Source organism: Pongo abelii, chromosome 10 (assembly GCF_028885655.2).
Source record: "Pongo abelii isolate AG06213 chromosome 10, NHGRI_mPonAbe1-v2.0_pri, whole genome shotgun sequence".
NCBI lineage: Eukaryota > Metazoa > Chordata > Mammalia > Primates > Hominidae > Pongo > Pongo abelii.
In genome coordinates, this window is record NC_071995.2 from 93590152 (window position 1) to 93613443 (window position 23292).

Genomic DNA, 23292 nt, shown 5'->3' on the forward strand with positions numbered 1-23292 from the left:
GTGGTGGTGCATGCCTGTAGTCCCAGCTACTCAGGAGGCTGAGGTGGGAGGATGGCTTGAGTCTGGGAGGCAGAGGTTGCAGTGAGTCACGATCACGCCACTGCACTCCAGCCTGGGCTATAGAGCCAGTCTGTCTCAAAAAAACAAAAACAAAAACAAAATCCTTGGAGGCTGAGCACGAGCACAGTGGCTCAGGCCTATCATCTCAGCACTTTGAGAGGTCAAGGTGGGAAGATCACTGCTTGTGGCCAGGAGTTTGAGACCAGGCTGGGCAACACAGTGAAACCGCATCTCCACACAAATACAAAAAAATCATTTGAGTTAGGAGATCTGTATTCTGCTTCCAACTTTTTGTTAATCCCTTCGCCTAATTACCAGTATGACCCTAGATTACATATTCATTCAGTAACTATTTACTTAGAGTTCACTGGGAAACAGTAAGTGCTATTGTCTCAGTGGAAGAATAAAATAAAAACTTGAATGAGCTATAGAAAAGGGCTAAGAAAGCTAATGGCATGTGTGAGAAACCATGGGCAGCTGGGTCAGAATGCGGAGGGCCCTAAAGGTCAAGTTATAGAGACCGGACTTAATTTCATAACATATGGGCAATGGGAAGCTACTGAAGGCTGGTAAGTAGCAGAGGGACATAATTTGATTTTTAACAAATATAACGCTGGTACCAGCACATAGGACAAGATGGAAAAGAAAGACTAAGAGCGAAGATATTAGGGTAACAAATCAAGAAATTAATTTTAAAAGGCCTAAAATATGGTGAAGGAAATGAAGGGGAAAGGAGAAATTCAAGCAATGAAATGGTTAAAATTCAGTTATGGAATGAGAGGAGTGAGGCTTAGGGAGAGTAATTGCCTCTAAAGTTGCAAACATGGGTGACCAGAAAGACTGATTCTAATATGAAGATAATAAAATTTTAGAAATAAGTATATGCAATTTCCAAAACCACCTCACTTCTGTTGCATGTATATAATTTCTAAAATGGGAATATGATCTACCATACTCTTAAAATCTTCTAAGGAGATTTTAAGAATCAAGTAAAATAAAGTACATGAAATCATACCAAAAATTATGAAGTTTAATAAAAATCCTTTTTTTTTTTTTTTTGAAGATGGAGTATCGCTCTGTCACTTAGGCTGGAATGCAGCGATGCAATCTTGGCTCACGGCAACCTCCGCCTCCCCGGGTTCAAGCAATTCTTCTGCCTCAGCCTCCTGAGTAGCTGGGGTTATAGGCATGCGCCACTACGCCTGGCTAATTTTTGTATTTTTAGTAAACACAGGATTTCGTCATGTTGGCCAGGCTGGTCTCGAACTCCTGACCTCAGGTGATCTGCCTGCGCAGGCCTCCCAAAGTGCTAGGATTACAGGAGTGAGCCACCACACCCGGCCAATAAACATCTTAAATATTACTACTGCCCTTGATTTTTCAAAATCAAACTTCAAGTTTCATTATTAGACTATTTCCCCTTACTACCAAGATTGCTTTGAACAAGACGCTAAAAATCTCTACATCTCTTTCTTCATCCACCAGACGAGAATAAAAATTCTAACCCTGCCAGGTATGGTGGGTCACACTTGTAATCCCAGCACTTCGGGAGGCCGAGGTGAGAGGAACACTTGAGGCCAGGAGTATAAGATAAGCCTGGACAACAAAGTGAGATCCCATCTCTACAGAAAAATTTTTTAAATTAGCTGGGTGTGGTGGCACATGCCTGTGGTCTCAGCAACATGAAAGACTGAAGCAGGAGGATCCCTTGAGCCCAGGAGGTCGAGGCTGCAGTGAGCTGTGATTATGCCACTGCGCTCCAGCCTGGGTGAGAGTGAGACCCTATCTCACAAAGAAAAAAAAAATTAAAAATTCTAACCTCAACATATGTGGTGAGGCCCAAAGGAAACAGTGTATGTGAAAATATGCTACAAACTACAGTGTACATAGAAATGCAACAGAGGAACAAAATGCTATTCAGCTCAGCAAGTAAGAAAGGATTGAGTTGTTTGATTACAGATGTAAGGTCTTGAAACCCATGATCAGAAAACTTCAATGTGAGAACCATGAAATTACCAGACTCTAGGAGCTAAGCAGGGAAATCACTGAAAAGTAAAACATTTGACTTCACAAGGCTAATAAGTAAGACTCCGAGAAAGATGAAGTGGTCCTTTTCAGGAGAGTAAGAAAATTTATAGTGCTGACTGTGAGGATACTTAGGAAGACAAAGATGGAATGACAAAAGCCAATCCTAAGAAGAAAAAAAAGTCGTACTTTGCCAAATTCTTCTGTCCAAAACATTTCAAGGAATCAAAAACTTTGAGGACCAACATCAACAATAAACAGGTAAACTACCCCTACTTTCTAAAGAGCACTCTGGTCCTTTTCCCTCACAATGGGTCCTGTTCCTACATCTCTCTGATTTCATCCTTCCTCCCATTTAAATCCAAAGCAGAACATAAACCTAAGAAAACAAAAGAGTATCTTTTATTTAGAATAAGTAAGAACAATGGGAAAAATCAAGTTTTGCCTTGCTCCACCCTTGTCCATAAATCTTACCATAATTTTTTAGAATGATACAGATTATTCCAATTACTTTTCCTTATAGCACTCATAAAAAATTTTCCTGTAGAGTGTAGAAAAAAAATTTCTAATTTTTTCCATGTAAATTATCTTTGGTAAAATTTTACATAAAAATTGGCTTCACTGATATATTTTATTGACTACATCAAATTACACTATTTTAAGCCACTGAGTTTTCTCTGTGGCTATTTTTACCAAGTCAAATTTTATAGATACAAATATTAATTTGCACTCATAATTTCTACTGATACACATATTTGATAGCTGTATATATTCTCCTAAAAAATCCATGGAATTTTATAATCTATAGTAAAAGTATGAGCAGTCACTCTCAGGTATTCCAGGACTGCTATATGTTGCTAAGTGAAATCCATATGCATTTAATCCCTTTGCATACATCTTGCTAAGAGTATCCACAGCTGAGTGGTTAAAATGGAGGAGTCAAATCAACAGGATCTTAAGGTAGGGTCTCCACAGTGAGCATGGCTATAACTCTGTCCAAGCATTATTTGAATGACAAATCAAATAGCAGAAAGTGATTTTCTAGTCTTCTACACGTATTGTTTCTGTCATAAATAAATTAGGTTGGTGAAAAAGTAATTGCAGCCTTAAAAGTAATGGCAAAACCCACAATTATTTATGGGAACAAAATAAATTATAAATGTACCTTCTCCAAAATGGCTAAAAAGTGTAAGTTAAAAACTAAAAGTTAAAATATATTAAATAATTTGTATCTTTTTAAATTTTATTATGTAATTTTAATTTATAATAGAGATGAGGTCTCAGCATGTTGCCCAGGCTGGTCTCCAACTCCTGGACTCATGCAATCCTCCAGACTCAGCCTCCCAAAGTACTGGGATGACAGGTGGGAGCGGCTGCACCTGGCCAATTTGTATCTTATAATAATGCTGGAAGCCAGCTAATTAAGGTGATACATAACAAATGGAGCTCTTTGTAGTTACTATGGTAAGAGCAAACTATCTGGGTCTTACTGATTTACGATATAGTAGTAGCTAGGCATTGAACAAAAGCAGTCCATTCAACACATCATGAATGCCAATACTTAAAGTTTAACAAAATGTGCTGAAAAGTTATAAAAGCTAACTTTTATAGATTTAAACACAATAACTATTGTAACTGACTTAATAACAGGATGCTTTATTAAGCCATTATCTTATCTACATAAGGCTTTAGCCTCCTGCATAGATGCACACTAACATGCCCAGCTTATTCAGTATCTTGATAAACAGAAGAGAAAAGCCTAAAGATATTTTTTTTCTATATGCAGATGAGTTTTTTTTTTTTTTTGAGACAGAGTTTTGCTCTTGTTGCCCAGGCTGGAGTGCAATGGCGTGATCTCGGTTCACCATAACCTCCGCCTCCTGGTTCAATCGATTGTCCTGCCTCAGCCTCCCGAGTAGCTGGGATTACAGGCATGCGCCATCATGCCTGGCTAATTTTGTATTTTTAGTAGAGACAGGGTTTCTCCATGTTGGTCAGGCTGGTCTCGAACTCCTGACCTCAGGTGATCTGCCCACCTCGGCCTCCCAAAATGCCAGATTACAGGCATGAGCCACTGTGTCTGGCCCAGATGAGTATGTTTTAGCTGCTGTTTTGAAATTCTATCAGGGATATTTCTGACTTTAAAAGAACAACATACTTTGATTTTTGAAAGGTAGATCAAAATCAAGGAACACAACATACAAGTTAAAAAAAACATAGAGAAATACCCTGAAAGCTACATGTGAATCGCTGAGAAGTGGCCCCTCTTTTTCGGTGTAATTTATGCTTGAATCTCCAGTGATTAGGTGTACACTTCCTTCCATGCCCGCTACTGAGCTCTGGCAGGCTGTGCTCTCTCCAGGATTCAATGCTTTTGCAAGAGTGTCAAATGCCCTGTATGAAGACATCAGAAGCTGTGAGCTTGACCAAACACTGCAATAAAATAACAATTCTACATAGGATTCTGTAATTAAGATTTAAGCCTAAAAAACTGGCCAGGCTGGTCTAGAACTCAAGTGATATGCCCGCCTCAGCCTTCCAAAGTGCGGGGATTACAGGCATGAGCCACATGCCTGGCCTAAAGTCTCTTTTTAAAATCTTGCATAATTAAGGGGGAGAAGCATCTTCATATTTTCATATAATAATATGTTTTTAAAAGTTATATATTTTATCGCTTGAGCCCAGGAGGGCAGGGCTGCAGTGAGCTATGATCACACCACTGTACTCCAGTCTGGGTGACACAGCAAGACCCTGTCTAAATTAAACGAAATTTTTTAATGAATTATTTTTTAAAAACATTATATATATTATATATATTATATATATATATGATACTACAAGACTATCAGCCTATTTATTTTGTATACAAAAGTTACTTAGAACAAGGGTAAGAACTTATGTCAACTTTATTATACACAGTACAATAGGTCTTAAATTTTATTTAAAAATTCAGAAAACATTTTACTCATGTTTATTTTCGAAACACATTCTCCCTCTGTCAGCAAGGCTGGAGTGCAGTGGCATGATCATGGCTCACTGTAATCCTGAACTCCTGGGTTCAAGCAGGCGATCCTCCCACCTCAACCTCCCGAGTAGCTGGGACTACATGTGCGCACCACCATGCTCAGCTAATTTTTAAATTATCTGTAGAAACTGGGCCTCACTATGTTGCTAAGGCTGGTCTCCCAACTCCTGGACTCAAGCAATCCTGCCACCTTGGCCTCCCAAAGTGCTGAGATTACAGGCATGAGCTACTGCACCCGGGCAGAGAGTATTTTAAAATGTGTGGTCACATAGCTAAATCTAAACTGTAACAATTTGATATTAGAATAACAACAAACTAATGTTAGCAAATAATTACTCAAAATAGTTCCCCATATTTTTCAACAGGGCTCCCAGAGTTCCTTAAAATCTCATGTTCAACAAAATATTACTTATTGTGACTCTTAAATGTAGTTTATTCAGTATATATGTTATATTTTGTTGTTATTTGAGACAGACTCTCATTCTGTCGCCCAGGCTAGAGTACAGTGGCGTGATCTCAGCTCACTGCAACCTCCACCTCCGGGGTTCAAGCGGTTCTCCTGCCTCAGCCTCCAAAGTAGCTGGGATTACAGGCATGCGCCACCACACCCAGCTAATTTTTTCATTTTTAGTAGAGATGGGGTTTCACCATGTTGGCCAGGCTGGTCTCAAACTCCTGACCTCAGGTGATCCACCCCGCTTGGCCTCCTAAAGTGGTAGGATTACAGGCGTGAGCCACCGTGCCCAGCCAATTCAGCGTATTTTTATCATCTCTTTTTTTTTTTCCTTTAGAGATGGGGTCTAGTTGCCGGTTGACTCAAAATCCCAGGCTGAAGTGATCTTCCCGCCTCAGCCTCCTATACACTAATGTGTTCAGCTTATTCAATATTTTAAATGATAAACGCAGTGTAGGAAAACCCTGAATAAATTGTTTCTATATCCTAAGCATTAATATTTACAGAATAAAAAACAGAATTCTGATACTACTTTCTTCAAGTGTAACTTAAAATTGTAGTTGATTAAACTAAATCTTTTACATGAATTTTCATCACTAGAAATTGAGGAGCAGGATCAATATGATTGCCTAGAAAGACAAGTGTTTCACTCTCCATACACATCTTCATCTTTAGAAGAAAAAAATTCCTAAGTTTTAAGACTACATTTCTAATCTTCTAATATTCACTTACCGATTTTGTCATTTAGAATATAACCTTTCATAATGAATGCAGGTTTTCAGTTAAAACTTAATATGCCTTAAATTTTCTAAGTGAAAATAGAAATGTAGGTTAAGCATTCCTAATACTAAAATCCAAAATGCTCTAAAATCAGAAACTTTTTGAGCACCAACATGACGTCACCAGTGGAAATTTCACACCTGACCTCTCATGATGGGTTGCAGTCAAAATGCAGGTGTGTAACAGTTTATTCAGTGTTTATTCCCTGTCCCCAAGGGAAAAAAGATCCTCCCAGCTGAGATAAATCTTTTCTGCATATGCTCAGATTCCCCCAAGCAAGCATGCCCCCTAAGGATGATAAAATGGCACATGTACAGGCCAGACATGCCAATGGCAGGTTCCCCCGATTCCCCATGAGCCAAGACCTATGTGCATTACTCACTGTGGATTTTTGCATATTCTCTTCTTTGTGGTGTAAAGATATTTTTGAACGGGTGAGAAAGGCCTGCATGGTACCCAGAGTAATGCAAACATTCCAAAATCTGAAATCTGAAATGTTTCTGGTTTGAACAAAGCATTTCAGATAAGGGATAATCAACCTGTATTTGTTTTCTGAAACTTTTATAAATAGCATTTAACATAAAAATGTTCTAAATACTGAAAGACATGTAAACAAAAGGACATTGATAATCAAAAGATACCTTACCTTGAAACATCACCGTTGGTCTGCATTTCTTGAAATTCACACAAAGAGGTATCATCATTGCTTAAGCTTTCAATCATAGACATTTCATTACTATTTTGAGAAAGATCTTTAGTTTTTCCAAGATTCGCTAATGATGTAACCACACTGGCCAATGTACTTAAATCTCCCTGACATGATTCAGCCTTTAAAAAAAAGGGTATTAAAATTCTGTGAATTGGTATCACTATTGTTTTCAATCTGAAATATCCAATTATAGATTATGATATGCCAACAAAAGAACAGTATGATAAATGAAACCTGGAAAGTTAAAAGTGCTGAGCTTTCAGAAATTTCTTGAGGAAAATACAAGTTTAAAAACATCAGGTGTATTTCTTAAGAAATGTTTATATGTTACTTTTTTTTTTTTTTTTTCCTTTGGGATGGAATCTCGCTCTGTCACCAGGCTGGAGTGCCGTGGCATGATCTCAGCTCACCGCAACCTCTGCCTGCCGGGTTCAAGCGATTCCCCTGCCTCAGCCTCCCAAGTAGCTGGGATTACAGGCACATGCTACCATGCCCAACTAATTTTTTGTATTTTAGCTGAGACAGGGTTTCATCATGTTGGCTAAGATGGTCTTGATCTCCTGACCTCATGATCTGCCCGCCTCGGCCTCCCAAAGTGTTGGGATTACAGGCGTGAGCCATCGCGCCCGGCCGTATATGTTACTTTAAGAGACAAGGTCTCCCTTTGTCAACCAGACTGGAGTACAGTGGCACGACCACAGATCACTGCATCCTTAAATTTCTGGGCTCACGTGATCCTCCTACCTCAGCCTCCTGAGCAGCAGAGCCTACAGGTGTGCACTGCTATGCCTGGGTCGTTTTTTCATTTTTAGAGATGGGGTCTTGCTGTGTTGCCCAGGCTGGTCTTGAACTCCTGGTATCAAGTGATCCTCCCTGCCTCAGCCTCCTGAGTACAATTTCTAAAACTTACTATACAAACTATAAACTTGTACGGAATATAAAGAATACTAGTGAAGAGTGGCGGAAAAAACGGCAAATGAAGTGTTGAACAGACTTCCTAGGATGCCAACTTTTGCCAGACACTGTGTTAATTGTGTTAAAAGGCACTGTGTTAAACACAAACATTAAAAGAAATAGATCAGTTACCCATTATTCTCTTCACTTTTTTGTCACTGGAGTTGAAAACTCTCTTTATATAGGTAAGACACTGATCTTTCGATTTGTCTTTTTTTTTTTTGAGACAGAGTCTCACTCCATCACCCAGGCCGGAGTGCAGTGGTGTGATCTCAGCTCATTGCAACCTCCACCTCCTGGGTTCAAGTGATCCTCCCACCTCAGCCTCCTGACTACGGGCGCACACCACCATGTCCAACTAATTTTTTAATTTTTTGTAGAGATGGGGTTTCATCATGTTGCCCAGGCTGGTCTCAAACTCCTGGGCTCAAGTGATCTACCTGCCACAGTTTCCCGAAGTGCTGGGATTACAGACATGAGCCACCGTGCCCGGCTTGTCTTCATTTTTTAATGTTTGTTGAAAATGTGTATATTACTTGTGCATTAGCTACAATTCTTTTACAAAAAAGAATTTTCTCTCAACTCTTTGACAACTCAGAAATATAATTTGTACAGGAAAGGCAGGTAAGTACTTTATTTTTCTTTTACTTTGTTATCAATTTTCAGAGCAAGAAGTTGATATCCTAGCAATTTCTAATTGTGATACATGAGTTTTTCTGAGTATAATTTTTAATTCATAGATTTTCATATATTTGATGCTTTATATATTTGATTTAAATTTATTAAATTCTTTTGTAAATCCTTTCCCATGCTAACCTAATGAGAAGCCTTTTAAGTTGTCTTCTATGGCCTATTGGGCCAACCCCTTAATGGTATCTTTTTATTAATACTTTCTTCATGGTTTTTCTTTTTGGTGTTTTTTTTTTTTTTTTGAGACAGAGTCTTGCTCTGTCGCCAGGCTGGAGTGCAGTGGCACGATCTCGGCTCACTGCAAGCTCCACCTCCTGGGTTCACGTCATTCTCCTGCCTCAGCCTCCTGAGTAGCTGGGACTACAGGCGCCTGCCACCATGCCCGGCTAATTTTTTGTATTTTTAGTAGAGACGGGGTTTCACTGTGTTAGCCAGGACAGTCTCGATCTCCTGACCTCGTGATCTGCCTGCCTTGGCCTCCCAAAGTGCTGGGATTACAGGCGTGAGCCACGGCGCCTGGCCCTTTTTGACGTTCTTAATACTAAAATAACACATATGTTCCCATGATGTTTCATTTATTGTAACAATCAGTTTCTGTGAGATTTATTTTGGTGAATCAGTAGAATAAAACAATTTTTGTGCCTTCTCCAAATTAATCAATGGTCCAAAAATCATTTACTGAAAACCCTACCAGTTATCATGTTCTTACATAATTAATACCTATATATGCATTTTATTTAACTCCCATAACAACTCTGTGAGATAGAAATCATCATTCCTCTATTGCCAACCAGAAAAATGACCCAAATAGCAGAGGTGGGACTGGCTGACTGCCAAAGTCTATGCTTTTTTTTTTTTTGAGACTGTTTTTTAGAGACACTCTATCGCCTAGACTGGAGTGCAGTGCCAGGATCATAGCTCACTGCAGCCTTGAACTCCTTGGCTCAAGTAATCCTCTGCCTCAGCCTCCCAAACAGCTGGGACTACAGGCATGTACCACCATGCCTGGGTAATTTTTTTATTTTTAGAGACAGAGTCTCGCTATGTTTCCCAGGTTGGTCTCAAATTCCTAGCCTCAAGGAACTCTTCAACTTCAGCCTCCTGAGTTGCTGGGATACAGGCTTGAGCCACTGTGCCCAGAAAAGCCCATAATATTAAGCACCGCCCTAAGAAATTTTCTTATATTTGAATAAAAAGTACATTAGTTACAATTTTAAATGCTTTAATAGTCACCTAAAACTTAGAAGCTTATATATTCTCTTCTATCTAGCAACATATCTAACTAGATTCTTAAGTTTTTGCCCCTAAAAGCTCTTAGCCAACATAGAAAACTTTCATCTTGTGACTTCAGAGTTTTGGGGCAATTTATCAGAGAAGCTTACCATACGGTTGTCATAACAATTTAATACAAAGATATACAAGAGAGCACAATGTCTGGGCAGAGCAGTTTGTCAAGGAAACCTAGTTCCCTTCCTTTCTTAAAGGAGTTAATATGTCAATAAAACCAATTATCATTCTAACCTTGAATCATGTAGACAGGGCTAAGTGAAGTTTTCCAAAATATATGGCAAGAGGCCACTGCCTCACCTAGCAATTACATGCTAAAGCCCAATCTGTAAGATAGATACTTTTATTACTTTTATTTTACAGATGAGAAAGTGAGGCACTAAGAGGTCAAATAACTTGCCTAATGTTATATAGCTAGTAAGTGGTAGATGAAATTTGATTTCAGAGCCTAAGTATTTAGAGCACCTTAAAGCATCAAGTGACAAATATATAACAAATCTTGCATAAACAGGACAAATAATCTTATAGGTTATATAAAATCAGATCCTGGCCGGGCGCAGTGGCTCACGCCTGTAATCCCAGCACTCTGGGAGGTCGAGGCAGGCAGATCACGAGGTCAGGTGATCGAGACCATCCTGGCTAACACTGTGAAACCCTGTCTCTACTAAAAATACAAAAAATTAGCCGGGCGTGGTGGTGGGCGCCTGTAGTCCCAGCTACTCAGGAGGCTGAGGCAGGAGAACGACGTGAACCCAGGAGGCGGAGGTTGCAGTGAGCCGAGATCGGGCCACTGCACTCCAGCCTGGGTGACAGAGCAAGACTCCGTCTCAAAAAAAAAAAAAAAAAAAAAAAAAAATCAGATCCCAGCTAGGTAGGGAGGCTCGTGCACATAACCCCAGCAATCTGGAAGGCTAAGGTGGGAGGGTCACTTGAGCCCAGGAGTTCGAGACCAGCTGGGTAACGCAATGAAACTTCGTCTCTACAAAAATAGGAAAAATTGGCCAAGCACAGTAGCATGTGCCTGCAGCCCTAGCTTCTTGGGAGGCTGAGGTGAGAGGATCACTGGAGCCTGAGAGGACGAGGCTGCAGCAAGCCATTACTGTGCCACCACCGTACCCCCAGCTTGGGTGACAGAGGGGACCCTGTTTAAAAAACAAACATGGTTGAGAGAAACCCTGATCGTAGGCTTCCTAAAATCTGTCTTCAGATATGAGTTTTCAGGAGAAATTTTTGCTTCCTGTTCTCCCAAAGGGCTTCTGACAAGTACAGAAACTCTTCATGTTCAATTTAAATAACAAACTGTTTTTCCTTTAGACCCTTGGTCTAACATAGAGCTGCTCCAATCTCTAAGAGAACTGGATGACTTGGATACATAAAAGGAGAGCTCTTGCAGTCCTATTCCTACTCTTGACCCAAGTAAATATTTTGATGGAGGTGAGCTAAGAATTTCCTTTTACCTGACATATTTTAAGTATTTTGGCACTAAAAAAAAAAAAAAAAGTATTTTGGCACTAACAAATCTGTAAGGGAACATAAAAGAATATTAAGAATTTTACGGCCGGGCGTGCTGGCTCACGCCTGTAATCCCAGCACTTTGGGAGGCCAAGGCAGGTGGATCACGAGGTCAGGAGATCGAGACCATCCTGGCTAACAAGATGAAACCCCATCTCTACTAAAAATACAAAAAAATTAGCTGGGCGTGGTGGCAGGTGCCTGTAGTCCCAGCTACTCAGGAGGCTGAGGCAGGAGAATGGCAGGAACCCGGGAGGCAGAGCTTGCAGTGAGCCGAGACTGTGCCACTGCACTCTAGCCTGGGCAACAGAGTGAGACTCCATCTCAAAAAAAAAAAAAAAAAAAAAAAGAATTTTACACCTATAAATGTCTTTTACTGAGGACTCATATTTCAAGATGAGGGAAGAGTACGTGTTTGTTGCTTTCATGTTGAAGGGATAATCATCCTAGTGAAATTATGAACATTCCTGATTTTTTTTTTTTTTTTTGAGACAGAGTTTCGCTCTTGTTGCCCAGGCTGGAGTGCAATGGCGCTATCTAGGCTCACTGCAACCTCCACCTACCGAGTTCAAGCGATTCTCCTGCCTCAGCCTACCGAGTAGCTGGGATTACAGGCATGTGCCACCACACCCAGTTAATTTTTCCATTTTTACTGGAGACGGGGTTTCTCCATGTTGGTCAGGCTGGTCTTGAACTTCTGACCTCAAGCAATCCACGTGTCTCGGCCTCCCAAAGTGCTGGGATTACAGGTGTGAGCCACTGTGCCCAGCTGAACATTTCTAATTTATGTTAAAAAAAAAAAAAAAAGGCAACTTGTAATATGGAATATTTAAGAACAAAGCAATTTACCAAAGCAAAGGAAGTGATTAGGAAAACATTTTAAAATGCTTAAAAAATATCTAAGCTTTAAATTGTACTAAACACACCTTATCTGATGTCATCAGCACAGTTGACTCAGTTTTTACTCCAGATGGATGAATATTCACGAACATTCCTGAATCTAACAGTCCTGTTGACCTGTAACAAATAAGCACAAATTTTGGCCTGAGTTTCACTGGGAAGAAAAACAAAATGACCAGCTACTCAGTGTCTGTTTTACTTTACCTTGTACTTTCACTATCTGTTACAAAAGTTGGAGTTGCAGTTAATGGGCTACGAAGGTCCTTTCGGATATAGATTTTTTCTGTTGAAGCGGCACAGTTGGAAGATTTTTCTCGTGATACTTCAATGGGTTTTCTTTCACATTGGACAGCTACAAAAATGTGTTAAACTATTATATCACAATATAGGATTTACAGACAATTATAAATGTAAGCTGTAGGTAAGCTTAATGCTGCTAATAGGAGACATGGTTACCATACTAAACTCCAAAGATAACCATCAATCTTTAGAAATTATGTGCAAGTTCAACAAAGTTGCTTTAGATTAGTAAAACCAAGCAATTTGCATCCCTCATTCTTTTTTCTCTCCCTGCTCCCCATTCCTGTGATAAAAATGAAAAGGAACTCTTTTTTAAAAGTTCACCATCAAGAAGAAAGAACTAAAGTTAGGAGTCACTTACCTATCTATATGAGAGCTTTGAAAAAAATGAAGTGAAATTTAATCCATTGAAAATAATACTAGAAGGAACAAAAAGGCCTAAAGTAGATCTTTTATTAACTAAGGGCAGAAGATTTTTGAAAGTAATTCAACTACTTGGTCTTCCTTCCTAAAATATAATACATAATATTTGTAAGAATTTTATCTCATAACACTTAGGAGATAGTACAGTAAGGTTGTTAAGCTGCCAGGATTCAAAGCCAACTTATGCCACTTATATTAGTTGTATGACCTTGAGCAGGTTTCTCAACCTGTTTACCCAAATGTAAAATAGGTAACCTAGTACCTACTGCAGAGAACTGCTGTGAGAGTAAGTTAATACATATGCTAAGCGCAGTGTCTAGCATAGTGCGAGCTCAATCAGTACTAGGTATTGTCATTATCTTACTAATCACCTTTTAGTAGTTTAATCAAAAAGTAAACTGGTATCTTAAGCTAGTTAAGCTTTTTGCCAAACACAAACTACAAATACGTGCTTTTTACACAGGTATTCAATAAATATTAGTTGAATAAATAAAAAATACATACGTATGTCTGTATTCTTATATTTTTAGTTGGAAAACTGTAAACTAAAAAGTATACATATTTGACATATTTTGTTAATTTCAATACTCTTGTAGTTTGCTGGAATCTTTAAAAAGTATTTTCTCCTTAAAAGCTAATACATACAGTCTTGCTTCATTCCAAACGCAATACATCTCTGTAACCTGCAGTATTGACAGCGGTTGCGGTGGTGCTTATTAATAATACAATCCTTTGATCCTCGACATGAATATACTAAATTTTTTCGGATGCTTCTTTTAAAAAATCCTTTGCAGCCTTCACAAGTTACTGCTCCATAATGACGTCCTAGAGAGAAAATGTTTAAGAAAATATAAAAGTCACATTATTTCAGAACAGAAATGAAATAAGCCAATTTCTTCCCTTTAAACAACATATAAGATGAAACTGATTTTTGAGCTTCTGACATGAAAAACATTTTTAGAAGTTATTTTTATTTATCATAATTTTTTTAGAGACGGGATCTCACTCTGTGGCCCAGGCTGAAGTGCAATAGTGCAATCACAGTTCATTGCAGTCTCGAACTACTGGACTCAAGGGATATCCCCAAGTAGCTGGGACTACAGGCTTGCGCCACCACACCCGACCAGTTTTATTATTATTTTTTTTGTAGAGACAGTCATGCCATTTTGCCCAGGCTGGTCTTGAACTCCTGGCCTCAAGCGATCCTCCTGCCTCCACTCTCAAAGTGCTGGGATTACAGGCATGATCCATCTCACCTGGCCTAATGTAATATATTATTAAAGATCAGAAATCATCATTTTTAAATGATTCCTTTGCCAAAATTTCTAGTTTTCACATTAAAAAATGTTTCTACAGCTGGGTGTGGTAGCTCACGCCTGTAATCCTAGCACTTTGGGAGGCCAAGGCAGGTGGATCACTTGAGGTCAGGAGTTCAAGACCAGCCTGGCCAACATGGCAAAAGCCCGTCTCTACTGAAAACACAAAAATTAGCGAGGCATGGTGGCACACACCTGTAGTCCCAACTACTCAGAAGGCCAAGGCAGGAGAATTGCTTGAACCCAGGAGGCAGAGGTTGCAGTGAGCCAAGATTGCACCACTGCACTACAGTCAGGGTGACAGAGCAAGACTCCATCTCAAAAAATATATATATACATATTTTTTTCCATGTTCACTTTCAAAAGTGAAATACGCATTTTATTTCATTACAAATCAAATTAAATTGCACTGAAGTAAAAATAAGTGAATAAAGAACTTTGGGACCGGGCATGGGGGCTCACACCTGTAATCCCAGCACTTTGGGAGGCCAAGGAGGGGAGGGTGGATCACCTGAGGTCAGGAGTTTGAGACCAGCCTGGCCAACATGGTGAAACTCCATCTCTAATAAAAATACAAAAATTAACCATGCATGCTGGCGTGCACCTGTAGCCCCAGCTCCTTGGGAGGCCGTGGCAGGAGAATTTCTTGAATCCAGGAGGCAGAGGCTGCAGTGAGCTAAGATCACGCTACTGCATTCCAGCTGGAGCAACAGTGAGACTCTGTATCACAAACAAAGAAGAACTCTGGGAAAAAATTAGTTAAATGTTATAGGCTACAAATATGAACCATAAAAATGACATACTCCTTTATTTCTCTTCTTACTTTTAGTAGAAGAAACATGGTAATGTGGTAGTTATTTCAACAACACGACACATAAAAGAGGTTTTTTTTTTTCTTTTTTTATTTTTAGGAGGTTATTCTTAATGTTACCTGATGCTTTGTCTCCACATACTACGCAAAGATCAAAAACCTTATTTGGTCCTTGGTCTGGAGAAGAATTATCTGTTAGGAGCTAAAGAAAAAAAAAAAAGAAAACAAAAACAAAAACCTGTTGTTACTCAACAGCACTCATTCTATTAAAAAAATTAAAGAACATTCAGTTGGTCTTCCTTTGTTGCTTTCTTTTTCACAAGTTATTTTTAAACTTTGTACTCTATGAAGAGCTCAGAACCTTTCCACATGTAATGACATGACAAAAATAAGCTTATAATGGCATAAAGAGATAACTCTAAACCTTTTAAATAGAAAAGGGGCTATAAATAAATTTCCTTGAGGTAATCATAATCATGCAGATGTGCTTGCTATACAAAGGTATGGACTTAAAAAGCTCACCACTAGGCACAGCTAATAAGATACTGGCAAAGGAAACTAGTTTCTTCTTTAAAAAACAAAAAAAGGCTGGGTGCGGTGGCTCACATCTGTAATCCTAGCACTTTGGGAGGCTGAGGCGGGCGGATCACCTGAGGTCAGAAGTTCAAGACCAGCCTGGCCTAGGTGGTGAAACCCTGTCTCTACTAAAAATACAAAAAATTAGCCGGGTGTGGTGGAGGGTGCCTGTAATCCCAGCTACTTGGGAGGCTGAGGCAGGAGAACTGCTTGAACCCAGGTGGCAGAGGTTGCAGTGAGCCCAGACTGCACCACTGCACTTTGGCCTGGGAGACAGAACGAGACTCCATCTCAAAAACAAAACAAAACAAAAAAACAGCAAACTAGTTTCTTCCTTTAGGTTTATCTTTCAACCTTTTCATCGTTTTCTTTCAATCTTGAAATGTGAACAAATAAATTCAATTAAAGAAAATGGTATGGCATTTGAATTCCTCCGTGAATACTTCTGATTTTATGAACTATAAATGGTTCTTAAAATGACTGCCCCTTACTATGTAATATATAGCATCATTTCTTCTTATATCACCACAAAAATCAGTCTTCAATAAGTACTTAAGCTTCTGGTACTAGATGTCCTATGAAAGCATCTATGGCAAGTATTAATCTTTTCTTTAATAGCCTACCTGTTGCAAACGGTGGTAATCTTTTATCTATTATTCCTAAGTCTGGAAGGAGATATTGAGAGATTAAGAGATTTACCCACATGCATGAGAAAAACATCAGACCAAGTCCAAAAGTGGCGCATCCTACAATATACCTGGCCAGTACTCCTCACACAATTGTCAAGGTCATCAAAAACAAGGAAAGTCTGAGAAACTGTCCTAGCCAAGAGAAGCCTAAGGAGACATGTCAACTCAATGCAATAAGGTATCCTGGATGGGATCCTGGGACAAAAAAAGCCATTAGGCAAAAACTAAGAAAGTCTAAACACCTATAAACTTCAGTTAACAATGTATCAGTATTGCTCATTTATATATCGTGAATGTAAAATGTTAATAATAGGGGAAACTGTGTATTTACGGGGGAGTAATATGGGAACTCTGTTCTATATGCTCAGTTTTTCTGCAAATCTAAAACTATTCTAAAAAATCAAGTCTACTACTTCAAGAAAAATTAAGGTACATATAATGTTATACATTTTTTTGTGACTTTTGTCTTGTTGATAAAACAACTTCTTATAAATCTGTGACTGTATCCACTTGCTACCTTTATTTCCAAAACTAATACAAATATCATTGGATGAATAGATGATATCAGGATATATAGGCAAAATTTCATGTTTTATGAATTCAGAGTTTTTCAATCCCAAGAGGAATTTTCTTTTGTGAGTTTTTCATCATAAAAGATGGAACCCAATTTTAAGTAGACCCCCTTCAAAAAGTTTCTGAAGGCAAACTTCAGAATACATTATATTTGTATTCGATCATAGCAACCAGCAGTGAAAACACTGACATAACCACAGGCATGTGGTGTATAAAAGTTTTTGAGTCTTTGAAGAATAATGTGTAATTTTCTATTCTAGCGAAAACTAAAATGATGTAATGTTAACATATACTACTTCATTCCAGAGTAAAGCAGGAGACCATGACTACACTGCCTGCTATTTCATGAGATGTGCATGACAACAAAGGAGGCACAATGCTGAAGCCAGCAGCTATAGTCCAAACCTCTTGATTTGGCAGCTTCCCATTTGTAGCACAGGCAGCTTGGTTCTGGAAAATACAGCTACAAAACCTGCTCCTGATTTGACAATTTCCTAATTATGAAGTAGGAGGTCTCTTAGAAGCCAGTTTTGCAGCATGCTCCAATAGTCGATCTTGAAAACCTGGCCTAGAACTGTTTCTTCAACCTTCCTAACAATTCTGTAAGCTCTCTATATCCTTTATTAAAGGCTGTCATCCTGGCTACAACAGCCAGAGTAGATCTTAGTGTATGCAACAAAGAATCCCCCAAAATATATGAGTGTGAGGAAAGTACAGTGGCCCATAGGAGAAGGCTGTCACTGTAGATACTGTGTTGCACATAATTTTATGCATTTTTTTTTCCTACTGAATATACATAGATCTAAAGTCTTCATGGCAGGGCTTATGATTAAAATTTTTTTTTTTTATATGTAAGAGGAAAAGACACTTCTATAGTTATTTACCTGCAGGTGTTGTGCAGACAGATCAGGAGTGGTAAAAAATAACTGGTTGACACCTGCTGCATCTGGAGTTGTAAGGAAAACTTTTCCTGGAGTGGAATCTTGCCTGGCCAGAATGACTTTGCTTGGAGTAGAGCCGTCGTGATTTGTCAGAATGAACTGCTTGCCTTGGGTATTATGATCAAGTGCTGTCACAATCTGGATTTTCTGCCCAGTTTGCTGCTCTGTAACAATCTAACAAAATCATGAAAAATAATCAATGAAACTCAATCATTTTTCTTTAACGACACAATTATCTTCTTAGAAAAGCACATCATTACATACATATTCAATATAACACAAACGTACCTTTTAAACTACCGATTCTATTGCCACAAAATTCTATCCTATAGAAATAAACAAATGTGCAAACAAAGGTACAATAGTAAGAACATTTTGACCTCACTATTTTGATTCCCTCCTTCCTCTTCCCTCCCATGTTCCATTTAGACAAACATATACTGGGTGATTTATATTAGTTGTTCTGCATACTGGGATGTAGCAGTGAATAAAACAAAACTTTTGCCTTCATGAAGCTTTTATTTCAGTGGGGAAAGACAGATAATAAATAAGCAAATAATAATATTGTCATGTGGTACTAAATGCTATGAAGAGAAACAAGGTAAGGTGAGACAGTAATAGAATGAGGGCAATGAGGGAAGCTCACGCTAAGGAGGTGTCATTTTTGCAAAGGCCTGAGTGAAGAAACAGACCAAGGCTTAGGACTACCTAGGGGAAGAACATTCCAGGTAGAGGAAACAGAGCATATAAGTAGGTCCCAGGGCAGGAGGGAGGGTGTTTGACACATGTGAAGCACAAGGCACAGCAATAGAGATATATGATGAGTAAGACAGAAGGGAAGACAGGGATTACAGTAGAATATGGGATCTGAGTGACAGCTAGGACTTAGAGGGCTTTGTAGGCCAAACAAAAGTCTAGATTTCCTACTGTATGAAATGGAGAGCCACCAGAGGGTTTGGAGCAGAGGAGTGACAGGATTTTACTTTTTAAAAAGGAATCAGACAGGCACAGTGACATTATCTATAATCCCAGCTACTTGGGAGGCTGAGGCAGGAGGATCACTTGAGTCCAGGAGTTTGAGACCAGGCTGGGCAACACAGTGAGACCCTGTCTTAAAAAAAAAAAAAAGTATAAAAAAAGCATTCTAAATTAAGTGTGAAGAACAGACTGCAAATGTTCAAGAGCAGGCCGGGTGCAGTGGCTCATGCCCATAATCCCAGCACTTTGGGAGGCTGAGGCAGGTGGATCCCTTGAGGTCAGGAGTTCAAGCCCAGCCTGGCCAACATGACGAAACCCTGTCTCTACTAAAATATAAAAATTAGCTGGGCATGGTGGCAGGCGCCTGTAATCCCAGCAACTGGGGAGGCTGAGACAGGAGAATTGCTTGAACCCTGGAGGCGGAGGTTGCAGTGAGCTGGGATTACACCACTACACTCCAGCCTGGGCGACAGAGGACTCTGCCTCAAAAAAAAAAAAAAAAAAAAAAAAAAAAAAAAAAAAGGGAGGGGGGGTGCTGGACACAGTGGCTCATGCTTATAACCCCAGCACTTTGGGAGGCCGAGGCGGGCAGCTCATGAGGTCAGGAGATTGAGACCATCCCAGCTAACACAGTGAAACCCCGTCTCTACTAAAAATACAAAAAATTAGCTGGGCATGGTGGCATGTGCCTGTAATCCGAGCTATTTGGGAGGCTGAGGCAGGAGAATCACTTGAACCAGGGAGGCGGAGGTTGCAGTGAGCTGAGATCACGCCACTGCACTCCAGCTTGGGTGACAGAGCGAGAGTCTGTCTCAAAAAAAAAAAAAAAAAAAAATGTTCAGAAGTAAAATTAAGGGAGATCAGAAAGGACACTACTGCGGATACCATCAATATCTGGTTATGACATATGGGCAGAAATACTGACCAGGAACAGGGTAGGAGCCATGCTGGGGGTGAAAAACAATTAAATTGGGATTTACTTATTTATTTATTTATTTATTATTTATTTTAAGAAGAGAGAAGTAACAAAATAATGCTGATAGATTGAAAGGGAATATGAAGAAAGAAGAGTCAAGGATAATTATCAAATTTTGGCTTGAGCAATTGGGAGGACAGAACTGCCATCTGCCATCTGGGGGGAGGAACAAGTTCATGAATACACAGAACTATTTCAGCATTGAGAGTTTCTGTTATTCAGCAAATATATCCCAGATTAAACGTCATTAAGCCAATTAAATTCCTTGATTCAATTTTAAAATGGCAAAGTTGGTTTGTTTCTAATTTTCCAAAATTCCAATCCTGTTCCTTCTGTACCAAACTTTTTCTATTTTTATTTTCCTGAAATTATTTCAAGATTCTTTTCTATGCAAAATTTAAAACAAAGTTCTGATTCACTAATCAGTTTCTGTCTAAAGCAAATTGTTTGGATAAAAGACTAATAGTTCATACTGACTTCTTAGAGAAGAGCATTTGGCGCATTCATGGTCCAACTGCTCCTGGGTTGAAACATTCTGCTTAAATGAGTAAAAGGACATTGCTGCAGCATAATAATTGTAATAATTGAATATTTAGGCAATTCAAAGAGCCTTCGATAGAGAAGAGTAGTAAATTATGTAAACAGTTCTTAGCTTTTAGGACTCTTTATATTCTAAAATATTACTGAGGGTTCCAAAGAGCTTTTTTTTTGAGACGGAGTTTCACTCTTGTTGCCCAGGCTAAAGTGCAGTGGTGCAATCTCGGCTCGCTGCAACCTCTGCCTCCCAGGTTCAAGCGATTCTCCTGCCTCAGCCTCCTGAGTAGCTGGGACTACAGGCGCCCGCCACCCCACCTGGCTAATTTTTTATATTTTAGTAGAGATGGGGTTTTCTGCATGTGAGTTAGAAATTCAAAGAGAAATTTTAAAAATAGTTGATTCATTTAAAAATTAACAACCCATTAAATGTTAACATAATTTTTTAAAATTTATTTTTAATTTTCGTGGGTACATAGGTGTATATTATCTTTGGGGTACGTGAGATGCTTTGATACAGGCAGGCAATACATAATAATCACATGGAAAACAGGGCATCCATCCCCTCAAGCATTTATCCTGTATGCTATAAACAATCCAATTATATTCTTTTAGTTATTTTAAAATGTATAATTAAATTATTATTGACTGGACGCAGGGGCTCACGCCTGTAATCCCAGTACTTTGGGAGGCTGAGGTGGGCAGATCACGAGGTCAGGAGTTCGAGACCAGCCTGAGCAACATGCTGAAACCCCATCTCTATTAAAAATACAAAATTTAGCCAGGCATGGTGGCAGGCACCTGTAATCCCAGCTACTCAGGAGGCAGAGGCAGGAGAATCGACTGAACTAGGGAGGCGGAGGTCACAGTGAGCCAAGACAGCACCACTGCACTCCAGCCTGGACAACAGAGCGAGACTCCGTCTCAAAAAAAAAAAATAAATAAAATAATTATTGACTATAGTCCCTCTGTTGTGCTACCAAATACTAGGTTTAATTCATTCATCCTATTTTTTTGTACCCATTATAACCTATTTCTTAATGACTAAAAAGTTTATTTTCCAAACAAACAAAAATGTAGTGCAGAGAATGGCTTTGTTTTATATTTCTACAAATTGCTTTAATGTCTAGTTTAACAGAAGTTGGAATCTCATAACTGTTTCTTCATTTAATCTGTTAGACTATGTTGTTTTGGTTATAATGAGGCTGGGCACAGCACCTCACGCCTGTAATCCCAGCACTTTGAAGGCCAAGACCAGTGGACTGCTTGAGCCCAGGAGCTCCAGACCAGCCTGGGCAACATGACAAAACCCTGTTGCTACAAAATATATAAAACATCAGCCAGGCACGTGAGCACAAAAAATGGTCACAAAAAATCAGCCGGAAACATATTTCTTCACCATATATATATATATACATATATACACATATACATACATACATATATGTATATATGTTAAAGAAAATTCAGCTTCATATTTATTGGTTGAAAAGGGGAAGGATATTTTAATACCCTTTTCAAACTGTGAAAGTTGTTCGATACTACATCAACTCAACAAGTGGCAGCTTTTCAAAGGTTAGCAGCAAGGTAGAGTCATAAACTATATTAAAATCTGTTGGTCTATCCTGCAATTTAAATGGATCCTTCACTCATGCATAATTGTGTAACATTATACACCGGTCATCCGGAAAGCAATGATTCACTGAGTTATGTACACCTTATAAATGCTGACACATTTCATCGTATAGTATCATCACATGTCACACAGTCTGTAGAAAATTCCACTGTATACCTGGGAGAGAACAATACTGAAAAGGCAAATAACATTTCAGTATTATAAAAATGGTCTTCACCTGGTTGCTTCTCTGAAGTGTCCCCAGATAATATTTTGAGAACTTCCAAATTATGTGGTATTTCTTACTAAGTAATAGGACACAACCATTTAAAAAAATGAAGATGTCAGTATTGACGCTGAACTCCTACTGATCCCACCAAAACTGGCCTCAGATTGCACCCTCTAAAAAGCATTCCCTCCAAAAGCATTCCTACTCACTCTACAGCTCTTTAATTTCTTTCCTTCCTTCCTTCCCTTCACTCCTTTCAATTTTCTTCTGTGCTCCCATTGCACCTGATACAATGACCTGTCACAGAACTTACCACATTCTACTATGAATTGTCTGATTATTCAACTATCCCTCAGTAGCTTGAAAAGCTATCTTAAATTAGGGAATATCTATTATTTCTGGAACTCCAGAACCTGGTATATGCATTTAGTAGGAATTAGAAAAGTTTGGTGGGTCAGCGCATCAACCGTAAACTAGACATACCTCTCCCATCTGTTGTTCAATAATTTGATGTGCAATTTCTTCTATGGTTGCCATGATCTAACTGCCAAAATGTCCTGCCAAAAATAAAAAGATGCTTTATAATTAAACTCACAAAACACTTTTATTAAATAACTTACAAATAAAACTATAAGATATTTAAGATTTGCTTCAAAATAATCTAGTTAAGGTGGGAGGGTTGGCTTTTTCTGAAGTTTCTTTTTTCCATTCATGGTTGCCTTTTCCATGTGTCTTTTTTTTTTTTTTTTTTTTTTTTTTTAAAACAAGGCCTCACTCTATCACCCAGGCTGGAGTGTAGCGGGCACCATCACGGCTCACTGCAGTCTCAACCTCCTGGGCTCAAGTGATCCTCCCACCTCAGCCTCCTGAGTAACTGGAACTACAGGTATACACCACCACACCTGGCTAATTTTTTATTTTTTGTACAGATGGGT

The 23292-nt window shown here is 39.0% G+C and overlaps 1 protein-coding gene across 6 annotated transcripts in view; it reads right to left on the reverse strand.

Annotated features, from left to right (window-relative positions):
- The window catches only part of NR2C1 (nuclear receptor subfamily 2 group C member 1), a 53696-nt gene that overhangs the window by 24513 nt on the left and 5891 nt on the right, over window positions 1-23292 (reverse strand). For all 6 annotated transcript variants that reach the window (NM_001133804.2, XM_009248113.4, XM_054526529.2 and 3 more), the window contains 8 exon segments: window positions 4314-4479; window positions 6991-7172; window positions 12423-12513; window positions 12601-12748; window positions 13765-13944; window positions 15367-15448; window positions 17969-18199; window positions 22841-22914. In NM_001133804.2, coding sequence (NP_001127276.1) covers window positions 4314-4479; window positions 6991-7172; window positions 12423-12513; window positions 12601-12748; window positions 13765-13944; window positions 15367-15448; window positions 17969-18199; window positions 22841-22894 — 1134 coding nt within the window. In that variant the 5' untranslated portion in view covers window positions 22895-22914.